The sequence below is a fragment of the Leuresthes tenuis genome, unplaced genomic scaffold, assembly GCF_036924035.1.
Source record: "Leuresthes tenuis unplaced genomic scaffold, fLeuTen1.0.hap1 SCAF_19, whole genome shotgun sequence".
Classification (NCBI taxonomy): Eukaryota; Metazoa; Chordata; class Actinopteri; order Atheriniformes; family Atherinopsidae; genus Leuresthes; species Leuresthes tenuis.
In genome coordinates this window covers 16,553,124-16,570,772 of record NW_027325373.1, presented here as the reverse complement: position 1 = coordinate 16,570,772, position 17,649 = coordinate 16,553,124, and the positions used below count along the sequence as shown (strand labels likewise).

General features: G+C 40.2%; 3 protein-coding genes across 8 annotated transcripts in view; all 3 read right to left on the bottom strand.

Annotated features, from left to right (window-relative positions):
• Positions 1 to 12,601, bottom strand: part of LOC140276832 (uncharacterized) — a 31,634-nt gene extending 19,033 nt beyond the window's left edge. For 4 of the 6 annotated variants that reach the window (XM_072371655.1, XM_072371659.1, XM_072371656.1 and 1 more), the window contains exons 1-17: positions 12,409 to 12,601; positions 9,517 to 9,572; positions 7,584 to 7,645; positions 6,718 to 6,828; positions 6,071 to 6,147; positions 5,788 to 5,911; positions 5,493 to 5,671; positions 5,257 to 5,395; positions 4,980 to 5,033; positions 1,851 to 1,973; positions 1,639 to 1,758; positions 1,410 to 1,506; positions 1,106 to 1,320; positions 814 to 984; positions 593 to 703; positions 375 to 512; positions 109 to 288 (exon numbers count right to left, since the gene is read on the bottom strand). In XM_072371655.1, coding sequence (XP_072227756.1) covers positions 109 to 288; positions 375 to 512; positions 593 to 703; positions 814 to 984; positions 1,106 to 1,320; positions 1,410 to 1,506; positions 1,639 to 1,758; positions 1,851 to 1,973; positions 4,980 to 5,033; positions 5,257 to 5,395; positions 5,493 to 5,671; positions 5,788 to 5,911; positions 6,071 to 6,147; positions 6,718 to 6,828; positions 7,584 to 7,645; positions 9,517 to 9,572; positions 12,409 to 12,461 — 2,010 coding nt within the window. In that variant the 5' untranslated portion in view covers positions 12,462 to 12,601. Of the gene's footprint in view, positions 1 to 108; positions 289 to 374; positions 513 to 592; positions 704 to 813; positions 985 to 1,105; positions 1,321 to 1,409; positions 1,507 to 1,638; positions 1,759 to 1,850; positions 1,974 to 4,979; positions 5,034 to 5,256; positions 5,396 to 5,492; positions 5,672 to 5,787; positions 5,912 to 6,070; positions 6,148 to 6,717; positions 6,829 to 7,583; positions 7,646 to 9,516; positions 9,573 to 11,651; positions 11,757 to 12,408 lie in introns of those variants that run through there. The other 2 variants (XM_072371657.1, XM_072371658.1) reach the window with 2 other exon arrangements.
• On the bottom strand, positions 2,053 to 3,549 carry LOC140277463 (uncharacterized). The gene has a single exon (XM_072372498.1). The coding sequence runs from the start codon at positions 3,154 to 3,156 to the stop codon at positions 2,053 to 2,055; it is 1,104 nt and encodes a 367-aa protein (XP_072228599.1). The 5' UTR covers positions 3,157 to 3,549.
• A 2,450-nt stretch (positions 12,602 to 15,051) lies between the features above and the next one.
• col27a1a (collagen, type XXVII, alpha 1a) overlaps positions 15,052 to 17,649 on the bottom strand; it is a 69,070-nt gene continuing 66,472 nt past the window's right edge. The window contains exon 61 of the mRNA XM_072371605.1: positions 15,052 to 17,531. Within this exon, the coding sequence (XP_072227706.1) occupies positions 17,385 to 17,531 (147 nt within the window). The 3' untranslated portion in view covers positions 15,052 to 17,384. The remainder of the gene's footprint in view (positions 17,532 to 17,649) is intronic.

Below are 17,649 nucleotides of genomic sequence, written 5' to 3'. Positions count from 1 at the left end.
AACTACATCACAGGCACGTTTAAGGGCTGACAGCCTGAGTGACACTGGTAAAAATAACAAGGCTAAACACACAGCAGAGGGTGTGTGAGAGGGAATTTCACGACTAACCTCCATATCTTTTGTTTTGCCTTCCAGGGAGAGCTGTAGTTGGTTGATAATGGAGTCTTTCTCTCTCAGTGATCTGTTCAGGTTATCTTCTACATCTTGCTTGGCTCTCTGCAGGTTCTTCAGAGTATTTGCAAGATGCTGCAGCTCAACATCCTTCTCCTTGATGAGACTGTCAAAATTCTGGAAGGAGAGAAATAGTCAGCCTGACCACCCCAAAACAACTTATTTTTCCTCAATCAAAAGAAAGGAAGGAAGTCAACACTAACATTGATGGTTTCCTCATTATGAGCAAGTAGGTTATTGAGTCTATCCAAGTCTCTTTCCTTTTCTCTTAGCGACAGTTGCAGCTGGTGAATCTCGTTGTCTTTCTCCTCAATGGCAGCAAATTTCTCATCCAAAGCTTGCTGTAGAGGCCAAACACAAGAGTGTCAAGAACCAAATCATAGTCAGCTTGGGAACCAGCACATAAAGAAGGAATACTCACCTCCAGAGCACTCTCCTTTTCTTTTAACCTCTGTCGCAGTTTGGCAAGCATGCTGTCGTTACTGCCAGGATTTTTGCTTTGCTCAAAGTCCCTGACCATATTTATGTACTCCTATTGGACACAGAAAGATGATATTAAAATGCTATCTGAAAGTATTCGATGCCAAATTTTACGTCGGATATTTTATTTGGTCAAGAATCTGTCTGCGTATATTATGTCACCTGTAGCTGCTGCTCTTTGTCAGCCAGCATGGATGTGAGCCGCTGGATTGTGACTTCGTGGGTCTGCAGTTTTCTTTTGGTTTGGTCCAGCAGCTCCTGGTACTGCTGTTCAAGGGCACTTTCCCTCTCCCGCGTCTCACCATTCAGCTTTTTCAGCTGATTGTTTAGATCCTGAAGTAGGACGCGATGCAGATAACAGACAAGGATTTAGAAAGCCAAATCGCCTTCTTCTGTAGAAAACCATTTAAATGGAAATGTTCTATAGACAGCCCGTGTACTGCTGCCATCTTACATTCAGGGCTTTGTCTCCCTTCTTCTTCTGCTGTTGCATGTCTTCCAGTTCCATCTCAAGCTGGTCCTTTGTCTGTTGCAAGTCAGCCAGCTCCTGCTCCTTCCTCTCCAGGGCACGCTGCAGTTTTTGGGCTTCAAGCACCTTGGTGTGGTGATCCCCTTGGAGCTGGGCCAATTCGGTTTGCTTTTCCATTAACAGGTTTTGGTGCTCCTCTACTCCCTGAGGAAAATACACACAGTGTAAGTATAATGTAGGCGTTGTGGAGCATGGAGGAACACGTGGAGACTGGGGCATATGCATATACATGCCTGGTATTTCTGCAGTTGGGCTTTATGTGCTGCATCTCTAGCCTTGGTCAAAGCATCATCTCTGTCCTCAATCTCATGACAAAGCTCAGCAATCTGTGCAATACAAAGGCAGACAGACAAGTTTGTGTTAGAGCTTTGCACAACACAGAACAGAGATTGTAAAATAGCAACCGCTGTGTCAGCCATGCTAAAAACAAACAAAAAAAATGAATGCATTTTTGTTACCTCTTTTTCCTTTTCTCTGAGAACCTGCGTGAGCCCCTGGATTGTTTTATCTCGCTTCAGAGCATTTTTCCTCTCAGAGTTGAGCTCATTCTCCTTCTCCTCCAGCTTCCCCGATAAGCTCTGTAAGCACAAAATAGTCAGATTTTTATTTAAACTAACATATCAATGCAAGTAGAAAATATTTAAGAGAGTAACGCGTCTCCTCTTTGTACCTTGCTCTGATTCTGGGAATCCTCCAAAGTCCTTGTCAGGTTCTCATTGGTGCTTTTTACCTGGTTGAGCTCTTCAGTCAACTTTTTACTAAGAGACTCCAATCGATTAAGGTCAATCTTCTTCTGAGAAAATACAAACAGCACAAACAAACAACAAAAGAGGGAAAATCAGTTACACTAGTGAGCAACAATAACCTTTCTTTCACAGCTCTCTGTCTGAAGAATGGAGATCTACCCAGCTGGTATTACTAAAAATAACTACCTTCTCTCTGACAGGGGTGTATTCATCATTAAACTCTTCTGTAAGATCCTGCAGACACTTCCAGCCTGCCTCTCTATGTCTGAGTTTGGATCGAGTAACAACAGCACCACCATTTAACTTCTTCAGGACAGGAATGCGACTACCCGTAGGAGAAGAAACCTGCTGCTTAGAGATGCAGCGAAGGATCTGGATTAGGTCAGAGATCACAGATGGCTGACTTGAGGAGCTCTGGAGCAGCGCTCTGGCTTGAATCTTTCCTCCTGGTTGCTCAGAGGTACCATATCTGGGAACAAACACCTTGGACTCTCTTGGTTTTCGTTTGGGCTGAGGGTCTGGAGGGGTGTCGGAGGAAAAGTCTCGATTCAATGACTGCAGAGATGTGGAGAAACCCTTAAATCCTGATCTAGACAGCGTGCCCTTACGTTGGACCAGGTCAAGATACATGCTCTGCGAACGATGACGTGTACCTCGGAGTCCAAGACTCATTGAGCCATCAATGCTTGCTCCTGATCCCAGCCTGCTGCCCCTAAGGCCTGAGCGCAAGGGGAATGCCCCTTTACTGACAATTCTATCCAGACTCACACATCTTCTCATGCGATGTTCCTCCTGACCATTTCCACTTTTCCTGAACTGTAATCTTTCATGGGCCAGCTGACATGAAGCGTCGTCAACAGGACTGCCCACCCCAGAGGACCTGACTGGAGTCTTGGAGCGGGTGCTCTCCCTGCCACTGCTCCCTGGGTTGTTCTTGTTGTAGATGTGGACGATGCACTGGATGATGTGTTCCTTCTCGGCCTGCAGTTTCTGGATCTGATTGCTGTGTTCGTCCTGCAGCTGGTTGATATTAATGTCACACTGAACCACCTTCTCCAACTGAAACACACATTTCCCACAGAGGAACTCTCCATGGCCATCGCGAATCACCTCCCGCCCCAGCACGTGGGACAGGATGACTTGTAACTTCCTCTTTCCTGATGAACTGAAGATCCAGCGACACTGGCTTCCCACCAGACGAACACCGCATATACGGCACGGGTCCTTCATGACACCTTGGATCTTCTGCCCTCACCAGATCAAACAGAGTCCAAATAAAATCTCTCCCCGACACTCCAAGTGTCCAGTGACTTAATGGCCATCAGCCTGCCAGCACGAGAAGAGTCATCTATATATTTTTCCTCACTGCACCAACAAGCGAAGCACAAACGAGAATGACTGAGTGCAAAGCACTATAAGCCCTAAGCCTTAATAATCCCTGCCTCCGCCTCTATTCCACTGTCCCCAACTCATTCAATCAGATCAAATCCTTTGGGACTACTGCAGTCATCTGCGTTATGGCTGATGCCAGACCATCTCCAGAAAACAAATCAAATGCACTGAAATAGACATCGGGTAGAAAGGTTCGCCCTGTGCAGGCTGTGGTGACGGCAGCAGCCAATAACTCCTAAAGTGCCCATCCTGTCTGACAGCTTGAATAAAAAATTTTTTTTTTTTAAGTTTTTAAAAAAATGGATGAATAACTATGATCAGCTTTGAGATTTGTGTTCCACATTCTATCACACTTCAATCCTGGAGGGAAATTTGAAAGTCCTGTCAAGAAGCCCTACTGCATACATTTTCCTTTTTTTTTTTACATAGTTGTCAATACATAGTATAATACATGGACAATACATAGTTGGAAATAAATTTTTCATCCAGATCTTACGAAAATATTGAGATAACAATATTTTTTTTACTTTAAAAAAGAAGGATGACCAAAAATAACTATCAAAGGAACCGTTTCCACACAGCACAGTAATCCAGTCTTAATACCATGACCTGAGCCCAGATGCCAAGGACTGATGAGGAACTATGGACATGTTCCAACTAACAGCTTTCTATTTTCGAACTTCCTGCACAACGCTTTGATTAACATTTTAAAACTGGATTTCATTTTCTTTAAATCAACTTCCCTTTCTCAAATAACAATCCTCAAGTTCGATCGTGTTTAACACCCATAAAACACTGAAATGCAGCTCTTCAGTCAGCATTTCAACATTGGATGTTGAAAATGTGTTATAATATTCAGCATTCAACAAGAATGTGTACAGAGTACAGAAACTGATTAAAAAAAAGAATCTGAAAGCTGAAATCAAGAGATTACTCCATAGGTGATAATATCAGTCAAATATCAGACAAAACAAATGCAGGCCAAGAAGCATCAATAGAAAAAGCAATTACAGTTCGCCGTCACAGTGATGCATTTTTATAGTTGCTTATCTAATTAAAGAATTTTTCAGATTTGAACTGAAACAATGCAGCCTTTCCTGGACTCCAACCCCTCACTGAATGGTGATAATGATGCAAGCGTAACCAGTAGCAACACACCTAAACCCCAAATTTACCACAACAAAGAGAGTAAACTCCCTCCTTACTGATGTGGGGAACAAAAATAGAACTGTCCCAAGAGGCACACAGAGGACAAAGGCAAGTCATATAATACACCGATGAACATTTCCCACAGGGTCACAACAACAACATAGACAATCCTTTTAAGTCAGCTCTGTTATGTGTGGCACAAGAGGGAACACTGTCGGTGCCCCTCGTCTTCTACGAGTCTGAATCATCTCACACATGAATGCACCGTTAAGAGTTGGCTTTAGGTGTGAGTGGAGTCTCTCGCAAGAAAGGAATGACAGAAGAAATCGGTCATTCTCTTAGTTTGGCAAGCAGTGGGGAGAAAAAAAAAAAAAAAAAGGCCTGAAGCAGTGAGAAAAGGCTCAAAAAAAAGCAGGCTGCCAGTGGTCAACAGACACTTAGTGTCATTGTGTAACAGTAATTCAGTAGCACTTCACAGTGATTTAGAGTGAAAATATCCAAACACCACCAACCTGCTGCTCTGGCTGCGTTTTGTCCTTCTCTCTATGTAGCTCGTCTCTCAGGGCCTGGGGAACACACAGCCAGCAATTGCTCAGATGACCTTTCGTATTGCAAGTATTGTCGAAACCAAGTTTTATTCATTTAGATTCTAAAGTTAAGTGAAAATGAAAAGCCATTTTCTGACTATATGCACAAGACATGAAAACAAGTTGCAGTAAATAAGTTCTGATTCTATCACAGACAGAAGGCTCTTATAACCCATATCTTTAAAAACCTTTCAGTCCACACCTTAAGCTCCTGATCCTTCTCTGCGATGAGGTCAGATAGCTGTTTGGCTGTTGGTGCATCTGTCTGATTGTCTCTGCTGCTCTTCTGACGGATCACAGCTTCCTGGTTCTTTAAAGTGATCCTGAGCTGCTCGATGATACTGTTACGAGTAAAAGGAAAATTATAACAGTGCTCAGGTTTTTATGCAGAGAAGAATATTCATGTGCATGTTGTCTTTAAGCTCCTTTTGTCCGTACTTGTCTTTCTCCTGCAGGGCCTGCTGCAGTTCTTGGACTGGACTGTGAGCAGGCACAGGGGTGAAGGCGCTTGGTGGAGTGAGGACTTGGAGCTGCTTCTCCATGTTTATATTCCTGAGCTTCTCTTGCTCAGCAATGGCTGCCATCTTCTCAACCTCTTCCTCTGCTGTTTGCAGAGACTGAGAATGGAAACAAAAGTCTATTGAATTACTACCACTATGGTAATTTAGAGAATAAGAGTCAGCACTTTAAAATGACTCTTCTTTCTAACTTCCACGTACTCTTTTTGACTTACCTGTTCCAGGTCAGCAATCCTCTTGTTAAATGCGTCTCTGAGTGCATTCATCTCCCTGTGAGCTTGCTCTCTCACCCGCTGGGGTTCTCCTGATTCTCTACCAGCCAAACTTTCCAATGCTTTACTGAAAAAAACATTCATAGAAGGGATCAGGTTGGTACGCGACCGCGTTTTTACCCCATGGCAACTTAAAACCCCACTGACATTTGACATCTTGTGTTTTCATGAACGACAGTGAGACAACATCTGATTTTAACGGAGTCAACGAGAGAGTGATACATACGATGCAGACACTAGCAGCTCCTGTTTCTCTGCCAGCTCTCTCTTCATAGACTCCAACTCCACCTTCAGCTCAATGTTCTATCAAGACATGATACTTTAGGTCAGTTCTCTAGTTTAAGTGGCCCATTTATAAAAACATTAAAGATAAGAGTAGCTAAACCATTCCCTCCCTCACTCTTCCATCCCAGAATGAAGCAGGACACACAAGTGTTGGTGTGAATGTACAAAACGTAGGATTAGTGCTACATGGCACGGAGGAGAGGGTGAAATGGAATCGGGCCTTTAATCTTGTATACATTGAATAAACCTGCCTTGAACTCAGTCTGACCTTAAGGGTGTGTCGTTGTGACACAACAACAACTGTTCTAAAGAAAAGAGTCATTCGAATTCACTTGAAATGGTCAACAAATGAAGCCATTTAAGACTTAAATTCATGTACAGACATCAGGCCCAAGGATCATAGCTCACTCCATGAATAAATAAACACCTGCAACAATGAAAAGGCAGGACTGTTGTTCTGATATACAAGGTTCGCTTGAATAAAATGCAGCCGCTGTCTCCAAACTTGTGATCTCAGTTAATACTGGTACCAAACAAACAGGCAGGCCATTTCAATGCTGACACTAATCAAGATTATGAATACAATACCGTTTTAAAGATGTCTTCAGTGGAGTCATCGCATTTCTGCTGCATGCGCTCCTCCATGAAGTAAATGCGCAGCTTCAGGTTAAAGTTCTCCTTTTTCAAAGCCGTGATTTGCTGCGGACAAAAGGCAACAAAAACATTTTAATACACAAAAAAGGAAAAAAAAAGAAACAGGACGAAAGGTTATGTTATAGCATTTTAGTGTCTGTCTGGCCCCAAATTCAGTCTGTGCATTTGGTTTACTGATGTCATATCACAAGAAAAACTAACTAAGGACAAATGCTCAGTCAGAGTAAACACACTTAAGCACTTTATTTGTGGAGAAAAGCGGGGTGACGTGTTTACATGGAAGAAAGGGGCCATGTCCATGGTTATTTTCAAACTGAAAGGGAGGTTTGCATGTGTGTATGTGAAGTAGACTGTGCATCATTGTGCTCCAGGCTCAGAGCAGCATACATCTGGTAATGGGGGTTGGGTAGACTGTCAAAGGGAGGAGGTAGAAGTCTGGACCCCTCTGCAAACCTCTAATCATGCAGCCACTCAGGCAGCACAAGCCTAAAAATCTCATCTGAGCATGCATTCCAATCAAATGTTGAAATATGTTCTTAAGCCCATCTCAGTCCTTCTCCTTTTCCTCCTACACTCAAACTTTCATCACTGAATGTCCATAAATGGTGCGTCTTGGTTTTAAGCAGACGATCGAGCGAGCTCATATTCTGTTAAGATGGGGTACATTACTGACCTAATTTCTCATATGTACAGGCTCAGCGTTTCAGTGTGTAATCATTAACCCAACGGATAATTCAATTCCAAGTCATAATCATTAGTGAATCTATATGATATGTGTAGAGTTGATTCAGAGTACTCACATTCTCATAGTCCTTCATGGTCAGAGCTTTGACGGGGGACATCTTATCAGGGAAGGATGGAGCTGTGAAAGAGCAATAAAGCAGTATTTTTACTTTACTTCTTTAAACTCATTTGAGTCACAACTCGAGACATACAATCTGTTCCACAGAGAATCCATGCTGCTGACAATATACTCTAACATTTCACATTCATTCTCATCGTGGTTATTTTAGAGACAAAGAGATAGAGAAAGAAGTCTTAGCTGCCCTGTTTAGATCAACTGAATCAGGCCCCAGCTGATCATGTAACATTACTCATCAACAACATGACCTCATGGTTTGTTGCTGCTTGATGGAAAGCCGCCGCCCCCCCCCCATCACACGTCCCTCTTAAAGTGCCAGTTGTGTACATGCATTTTTAAATGAAAAACATGTTATAGGTTTCTGTCTTGCCTTCAGTCTATGCCAGTTTTCAGAGTAAACATGGATCTACATCTGGTTTCTAGAATGAAAAAATGTCTGACTCAATTGATGTTACTGGACTTCTGCAATTCCAATGATCTTTGAAAACCAAATTGCTGCTATAAGACTACTTCAAGGAGTGAAGTTTTTTGTGTTTTTTCCTTTAAAAACAAAACTCCTCTTAGTAGTTGTGTTCGTGTAGCAGGTATCCGTTATAGAACCACACTGACATGTGAACTGATAAAAAAAGGAAATCAAAAAGTTTCTTATTCCAAAAGAACACCAATTTTGGCTTGTGCAGATGTTTAAGTATCTTTCCACCCTTAAATTTGACTTGTTATGACTTCTGTCATCAGGAAAGCTGAGGGAAGTTCGAGGGCTCGATAAATTCTGACTCCCAACCTTTTGGCACCACTCAACAACAACCATGCAATGACTGTTGAAGCTAATTGATGCTTACAAAGGAGGGGAAGGGATATAAACGCAGTTACAGCCGGCAATTTCCACTTTATGAAATGTCATTAGGAAGAGGCAGTTAAAAGTGGAGTAACTTATTCTCGAAAAAGCAGTTTTTTTTTTCTCCACTTAACAGCTCTATAATGGTGAGAATATCTCTTTGACTTGGCTGAAGCAAGACAAGCTTTGAAATATAAAAACACCATCTAGCCAATGACATGCAAGCACACAGTACAAGTCCAAGACAAAACTGAAAATTCTTAGGTGGGGTGGCTTTTTCAAAACTACTGTGAGAGGAGTGTAGATTTATAGGAAAGCCAGCAAGGACGGTAATGATACAAAGCATAACATTTCAAGCACTAAAAACAGGATCCACCTGGGGCAGTGATCAAAGGGAAACATTTCTGTGACAAGAAAAGTCAACTGACGTGAGTAAAGCAACAACTGGGAAAGCAAAAATCAAAGCAATTTGAGCATAATAAACAAAGGCATGCCTGAAAAATAAAATGAGGAGCATTGAATTAAAAGTATGGCTTTCCATCTTAAGGGTAATAATATTCCCTGTCACTGTTAGCTCACGGGTCAGGGAACATATTGAAGGGAGAACAGATTTCAGTCAGCTAATTCTAGATGTAGTGCAGTCAGACAAGACAATAAAACTGATAAGAGACTGGTTTCTGAAACAAAAGAGCAACCCAAATTTAAAAAAACATTGAAACAATAAAAGCTGGGTGGCCCTCATGGTTAAGTAGCCTGAAGATTAATGAAATCTGGGGGAAGCTCTTACGTATTCTGCGAGTGCAAGACAGAAAGGAAGCACTGGTGCACCGAGACCTGCTTTTATTGTTGGCACACAACAGGAGTATGACAAGTCATTTTAAATTGGGCTTATCTTATTATGACAGGCCAATTAGTCCCTCACCACAGCTTTGAAGACAAAACTGTGAGAGGGCACAGAATTAATTAATACACATGAGAGGCACACACCTGAGCAAGAAAAGAACAGAGGAAGGGAAAAAAGAAAGCTTTACTGTACCTGTCATGCTGTCAGTGGAATATTCTCCAGCATCTATGGAGTCTGGAAGTCTGCAGCTGGACACAGATTTATTTGTTAAAGATGCACTTCTCTGTAATGCTACAAATAACTGGTAGAAGTATCACAGTTACCATCCCGCCACGTCAAACAGAGACCATTAATACTTCAATAAATCAACACAGGACTCAACTCAAGCTTCACTCTGGATTTACACTGAGTAATATGGATTTTGATAAGCACAATTTCATGGTGTTCTTGTATTACTCACGCTGGCCAGTTCCACTGAGCCCTAAGGACACTCCATAAATAGCTTAAGAATGACTCTGCTTCATTTACATCCACTCTGACATAGCCTCGTTTCTGTGTGCTCTTGTGTTTTTCTACTTGTGGAGTTCGAAAACCATGAAATCAATACAGTTATGGGGTCGAACAGATTGTTGGGAACCAAAAGGTTGCATGGTTTTCTTAAAGTTTTGTGGTTGGGGTTAAAATAAAGTTTGGGTTAGGCTTTCAGTCGTGATGGTTAAAAGTGGAACAAGATGCTATGGAATGCATTTTGTTAATGGCAGGGCCCTACAACTACAGAACAACAAGGATGGATGTGTGTGTGTGTGTGTGTGTGTGTGTGTGACCATGTGCCAGTAGCTGCCTAGCTCTAATGTTAACACAGAAGGGAAGAGGAGAGGACAAGTGGACTACTGTGGATCACATCAGCTAAGCATCACACAGTGATGAAACAGTGGCGTTACTCACGCAGTACAATGCACAAAACATCAGCAGCACACATCTGGATTACAATGTCAATTCAGAAAACCAGTGAATCTCAACCACTACATCAGTAAGCACACCAAGAAGCTATCACTGGCACCTTGAGTAAGGCTGATTGTTAAATAGTAATCTCCTATGAGAACGAAACAAGTTGTATAAACAAAAACAAGAGCTTTGTTGGTCGAGTGCATGTTCAACGACCCCGACCTTTTCGTCTAACAATATGACGCACTGAATAACTTCCTGTCATAGCTGCACGGTCATTAAAAAACAGCTCTACTGCTTCTCTGGTTAGCTCCAGCATGACATATGAACACATGACACATACTGATATGAAGTTCTTATACACATGTATAGATCATTTTTTGAAGAAGTGGATATATATCCATGAAATATACTGTACATAAAGCATTTTGGATTTCAGGCTGAACCATAATGACACATCTCTTCCTCGTCTCTTTTTGCCAAGACAACGAGCAAAGACTGCAAAATGAGTCCACAATACACCATCAACAAAAACCCACAGTTCATCGCTCAACAGCTCTTGTTGACATAATGTGAAAAGCAGCACACATAAAACAGGGTCCACTTCTTTATAATATCCCTCAACAAGACACTGAAGGTTATTAAGACTGTGCTGACAATCATTGCATCACTGAGGTTTCATATGCCAACCAAGCTCTTCCTGTGTAAACGGAGAGGAAGAACTCTACAACAAGAGCTGTGATAACAGCAAAAACACTCAACCTAAAAACGGGAAACAACTCCAACACAAATTAATCTGAAAAAAAAAAGAAAAAGAAAAAAGATTAGAAGGTTACAATTGGCCAGTGTCACTGTTGTTGGTAGAATTTTGACAGTACTGCAGATGTAATAACCTCTACAGAAACCAGTGGAAACTATTCAAGAGCCTGTAAACACTGACTTCCTCTTTTTCTCACTTTGCTCAGCTGCTACTGTCAAAAATGAGAGCAGCTAAGGACAAAACATCCCTTACCAGACCTTAACAGAAAAACAGCCACAACTCAAGGCACTAAAAGTATGCAAAGTTAGATCTTCTAAACTGAAAGCATAAAGTGAATCAGGTTTCAGAATGACCAAATAAGTAATTCACACCATACATATCAGCTAACGTCTTGGATTACTGAGGCACGCTTACCACCTGGGTGACCGCTATTCCACACCGCACAGCTGGGTTAGGACATTTAAAGGAACAATAACCAGGTCACACTACAAACTAAACAGCAGAGATGCACTAACTAGCTTTTCAGTGGAGCAGGAAAAGCTGTTAACTAGCTAAATTCTCCAAGTAACATCCAGCAGCAGCACTGTTGAACAAAGCTAATAATAATGTACAGTTGACCTACCGCAATCACATTCTTCTCTCGTGTCAAGGAGAGCACACGAGGGAAAAAAAACAAAACAAATATAGCATGTTAACTACTCGACTTGTACAAAGAGAGCAGAGACGTCGCTGCTGCAGTCTGAGCCCATTGGCTCATATAATTTCCGCTTTAATACACTCTGAATGACAGTTCAAAAAGCCAACCCACCGACCCCACTGATAACACATCAACATCCACTGATTTATAAAGCACTGGCAGTCTGTAACGATAATTTAAATTACAATTTCAATTATTCAAAATCAGCTTAGAACTTTAAAATGTCATTTTCATGTTATATTTATTTATTTTTTTCTAGTTTAACAAACACATTTATGTAACATTGAAAAGTCCAGCGCTCGTACCAAAAACTGTCACCGCAAACACTAAAGCAACCTGAAGTAGAGGGTTATCAACAATATAACAATGACTAACTTTGTCTAATCTTTCTTCAGTAAATATAGTAAACACTCCAATTAAAATTATGAGCCTTGTCTCACCAAACTTAATGTTATAAAGGATATTTAGGATAGAGAACTAGTGGCCCAAGTCAACTTAATTCAATAGCACAACATACACATGTGAAACAAGTTAACTCAAGCGTCTTCGTGTTATTACTAAGGCTCAATCAGCGATAACAATGTATAATACTGCTTTCGGATTTACGGGTTAGCAAGAACATACAACAACGCTCTGATATGCTAGTTAGCGTTAGCACGCTAGCTGTCGTTGTTAGTTTTACCTTCCGTTGATATCAACGGGGAGCGTCAAATCGTCTCCCACGACAGAATCCATTATAGCCCGTCACTTGTGTGTTTTCTCAAAAGAAAAGCATGTCATTTTACCAACTAGAAGCAGTGTAAAGTTCAAAAAGCGGGACAAAATTCAAAATAGTCCAGGCTACCGCCATTATAATATGGTAAACGTCACCATTGTGCACGTTGGAAAGCTGGCGCTACCTTTAGGTGCTGTAGGAAATGTCTTGTATTTTTCTAATGAAACCCTAAAATATTTGCCTTAAAAAGGTCAATTTGATTATACAACATCAAAACAACACAAAAACGTCATGTATTTGTTTTATACTCGTCTAGGTGTTTTATAATAAAATGCTTAGATGCAAGATTGTTGTTTACAACCTAACAACTAAGAATTTTCGAGGGAATAGAAAGGCAACATAAATATGGGTGGATACTGACAAAAAGCGATTGGCCAAAGCAAACACTCTAGGGAGGGTCATGAATGCTCAAAAATACCTTCGCCGTCAGTTTGAGTAAATTGCTCTCGTAGACGTCCACCCTTGAGTTCACGGAACGGACTCTTGACAAATTAAGAAGTTACAAAACATGACGAGTATTTATTTATGGTTTTCATGAATCCCCATCATCTAAGCATAAGCATATTCAGACAAATCATATCATTCAAAACTTGGAAGTTTAAGGTCTTCTTGACAAAAAGGATCGGCGATGCAACACTGTTTTTGCAAAGAGGGGTACCAATTTTGGCTTTGTGTTGAGCAAAATCCAAGTAAATAATTTTGTATTGCTCATAGAATGGCGAGAAACTGGCACAAATCAAGAGTTTGTTTCACATATTCAACAAGAATATCCTTCCAACATTATGAGTGTGGTCAATAGGGCGTGTTGCACCATAATTAACACTGGCTCCAAGGAGAGGGTTAATTGCAACATTTAGTTAACATGGTCTACTCTAATGCCTGCGTAGTCTGGATATTTTACCACTCTTAGGAAGGTTAGGGAAAGAGCTGTCAAACATGTGACTTGGTGTAAAGTAGCAGGCTCAGCTCGAATGGAATGATTCGCAGGATAACAGCGACACCATGTGGTTAATGTAATCTCTGCAGTTTGTGCCTGGAAGCTTTTTAAGAGCGATTCAAAGACAGTCAAATGAGATGAAAACAGTTTGTCTTGCTCATGGTCAATAATCCCATCAGTTAAAACTGAGTCTACATTAAACTAAACTCAAAACTTTCCTATTCTCACACGCTTACACTTTATTTGTCTCTGCATATTCAAATGTGTGGATGTGAACTTCTGTGTATATGCATTTATGTCTATTGATATGTATGTTTGTGTATATTTTAGCATAAATGTATCATATATTGTTAATTCTTTCAAATTTTATGTACATTAAGCACATGAGATTAACACATAATTAATAGAGATATAAAGCTGCCATTGCCATGACATTACTCTTTCCTTTGATATGGCAAACATCCAGAGAGAAGGATACTTTAGGGGATAGGATAGATGGCAGGGTTCCTGGAATACTGGCACATAAATGACAATAAACATGGCGCCTAATGTGAATGTGCTTTGCCATGATGCACATCCATTAAAACGTCCCTATCATATAAGCCAGTAAAGCATAAATATACAACAACATAAACTTATGCACTTGCACATTAAACACAGAAATGGCCAAACCCAACACGGGTGAATATAATCCAGTGTCAGTCTCCTTGGGGGAAAGCAAAACGGAAACCAGAATAACGAATCAAATGCTTTACTATCACGCAGTGTTGTAACTGGCCCCTGAGCAGCAGCAGTCTGCAGTTAAGACACTTCACAAGCAACAGCTTTTCTATGGCAGATGGCAGGCCAACAGTTAGCTAATTAGAAGTATTCAAAGTGGATATTGGCACAGTGAGATCAGCCAATTTAACCCATGATCCATTTAGGTCACTTTCAGATTTCAATTACATACAGTCTCTATAGTCAATTACATTTTTTATGACAGAAAATCGTTTCTGCGAAGCATCCTCCCTGATCTTATGTAAGTCTCCCAGGCTTGGATTGATTACCAACCAGACGGTGCATACAACGACAAGCTTGGAGATGCAGATCCCCAATGCTCCATGGAAGTGTCAATGTTCTGTGATACATATAATCGTAATTAGTTTTGTTTATTTATGTACTTTTCCAGCATAAGAGCAGTGCTGTGAACTGTTGCACAAGGGTCCCCCAACTGCATCATCTGTCCTTTGGGTGCAACACATACTTTACAGTTTGGCACATAACTGCTTGTAAAATCTATTGGGGCATGAGCTGTCTATTGAATCTCAAAAGCCTAAGCTCTGGTGGGAATGCTGTGATTAAGTTTGTTATGATGTTTACATTATATGTCACTGTGTGGAATATTGACATTGTCTTTAGATGTGAACATTCATGTGGACTGACCATTCTGAGTTCATTTTCAGGGCTCCACCATTAAGACCTTTAGAGTGGAAACATATGAAAGTAAACTAAATGTGACTCCTGTATGTTTTTTTAATCTGACTGTAACTACTCATTTTCTTTATTCAACATGTATTACACCATGTTTGAGGAGATTTAAGTAATTTAATAAAAAATAACAAATCCACACACAAATTAAAAGTATTTATTGAACAAATATAGACTGAACAATGAATAAAGGGTAGACAGATAAAAGATGAATGTACCAGAAATGATCTTATTCAGAGTTGGATGATGATGACTTGCTGTATTTGATTGATATCTCCAAGCAGGCATTAGTTATAAATGTAACAGAAAATCTTTGCTCCAAGTCTTGTTTAATTGTGAGGTATTCTTAGCTTGTTTTAAGGTTAAAAACAGATTTACAGAAAGCAGAAACAATTTTCACATATTTGAATAATTCCTTAAAACACAAGTTATAGTATAGCACAGTCCTGTTACAGTACATGGTTGATTATCATAGAGGAAAAACAACATAATTAAAATAAAAAAATAAAAGAATTAACATTGCAATAAATTTGTTCTCTGGAGCCCCAAATTTACACATAAAAAATTCTATAAACTCCAAGACCAGTTGGGATAACTGATATATAAAGTTGTCAGAAAGAGTAGTTTAAATTCAACCGAGAGAAACTTGCTCAGTCAGCAACCACATTAACCTTAAATAACATTAAATTAGCAAGAGGGGATCCACTGTATACAGCAAGGTTTACACAATTATACACACTTGTGTCCAGCTACAACAAAGAAATGCTTTATTTAATTAAAAGTATCTCCACTAGTTTCTAAAATATTACAAACAACTGAAGGGGACTTTGTACAGAAAATAGGAAAACCTTATTCTTAGAAATACTTTAAACCCTGTGATTTATACTGGATACAAATGCAAAAAAAAAAAAATTGTCTTAAGTTTTAATAATCATCTGTAGAAAACAATCCCTCAGAGTAAGCATCTCCTTAAATTGCAGCCTTAAACAAACAAATGAAAAGTTTAAAAAAAAAAAAGAAAAAAGAAGGGTCGCTGACCGTTCGGAAACTACATCACGTTCAATGGGATATTACCGTTATAGTGCATTAGAAAGCTATGGTAATAACTGATATGGACTTTAATAAGTCTAAGCAAGCATGCACTATAAACATAACAGAAAATTCAAGCAAAGTGGTGTACATCAGCACTATGGTTAGCACCTTAGGTAATTTACTTAGCACCATGCAATAGGGTGAGGAAGGGATAGAAGATGAAGGTTTTATTTTGATTCCTGTACCCATTCTCCTCTCTCCCATGGCTCAGTTCTCTAAGGATTGCCTGTACCTGTAGTCTGTTTTCTGTAAATAGAGTAGGTGACACTCATTAGAAAGTAATACTTCTATTTCTAATCATAAATGAGGAAGCAAGAAACTAGCGCCATAATCCACAGTTAGAGAGGATTTAGTGAAACACTACTGAGAACTAGAGCTCCGTACTTTCTTCTTCTTCAATCTGACATTTAATCTCCACCTAAGTCTCCCCAAACATCAGTGGCATACGATTCAATAACAGATGAGTAATAACTTCTGCAAGTAGTATCAAATGCACTAACTTATTTCATGTGGACAGCTTGCATGCGTTGGTTTGTGGCCTTTTACTGAGAGCTGACTGGTTGCCTCTATTTCTTCCACATCAAGGAGGAAGCTGAAATCTTTCATTTCTGGCACTTGTAAACAAACGTGCGATTTCTGCTCAGTTTAAGCAAACAAGTGTTTTTCTGGATTATGTCACCGATGCAAGATCATGAGGTGATGAGCACCAAAGGCAAATAAACTGGTACCCCTGAAATATCCTTCCATATAAGATCCAAATATTTAATTATCTTCTCATTTTCTATTGCACTTAAGAGATTATTTCTTTACATAAGATATACATGTATAAAAGTTAATAATAGAGCACATATATAGATATATATATGTACATTAACATTATTCCAATTGCTTTAATTCTTCTCTGTTGACAGAATTGTATTTCTGGTATTCAAAAAAATAATACACACAGTATACAGACTGTATACAGTTAAAAAAAAAAACAATAAGTTACTATGAATGTCCGCTGCTGAACGTGGCCTTGCTCTCCCTTCACTTAATGTTCTGGAGACATTGTGTGGCCTTTTTTTCCCAAGGCGCCCATGTGGATATCCTTCTTGAGGAGCTTCAAGAGGCTTTTGCTGTACTGAGAAGCCATTAGTGCAAGAACTCCCCTGCTCCTCTTCAGCTCCTGTTTGTCACCCCTTGCCCTTGTGCTTCCTCCCTCTGTGTCTGCAGTCCAACGGGAGTTTGGTATTGAAGCGGGATCCGTTTTGGGGTGGTGGCTAATTCTCACTTTGACAGTGTTTGGCTGTGATTTCAAGCCTGCTCTGGTCCCTGCGCCTGTGTTAATGTGTCTTGCAGGGGCGGTTGTCCAACCCTCCATGCTCAACTTACACTGTGGGCCTCACAAGAAGCAAACAGGACCTATTTCTAGATGGTAATGTGAGCTGGGACTAGTTTTAGGAAGGTTGTAGACGTCGATGACAGGGAGCAAAGTGGGATCCAAGTAATGAAAGACAAAATGGGTCTGGTGCCAGCGCCCATCTTTAATCTGAAAGTTAAAAAGCAACCATATAACAAGTAGGTACATTTTATTCAATATCTAATTTTGGAATACTACGAGAGCCTGAATTCTGCTTTGATATAATCTAAAAGTATCTTATTCCTAC

Bases quoted from the DNA above. Each gene is read 5' to 3' on its own strand.
- LOC140277463 (XM_072372498.1), bottom strand. From the start codon at position 3,156: ATGAAGGACCCGTGCCGTATATGCGGTGTTCGTCTGGTGGGAAGCCAG.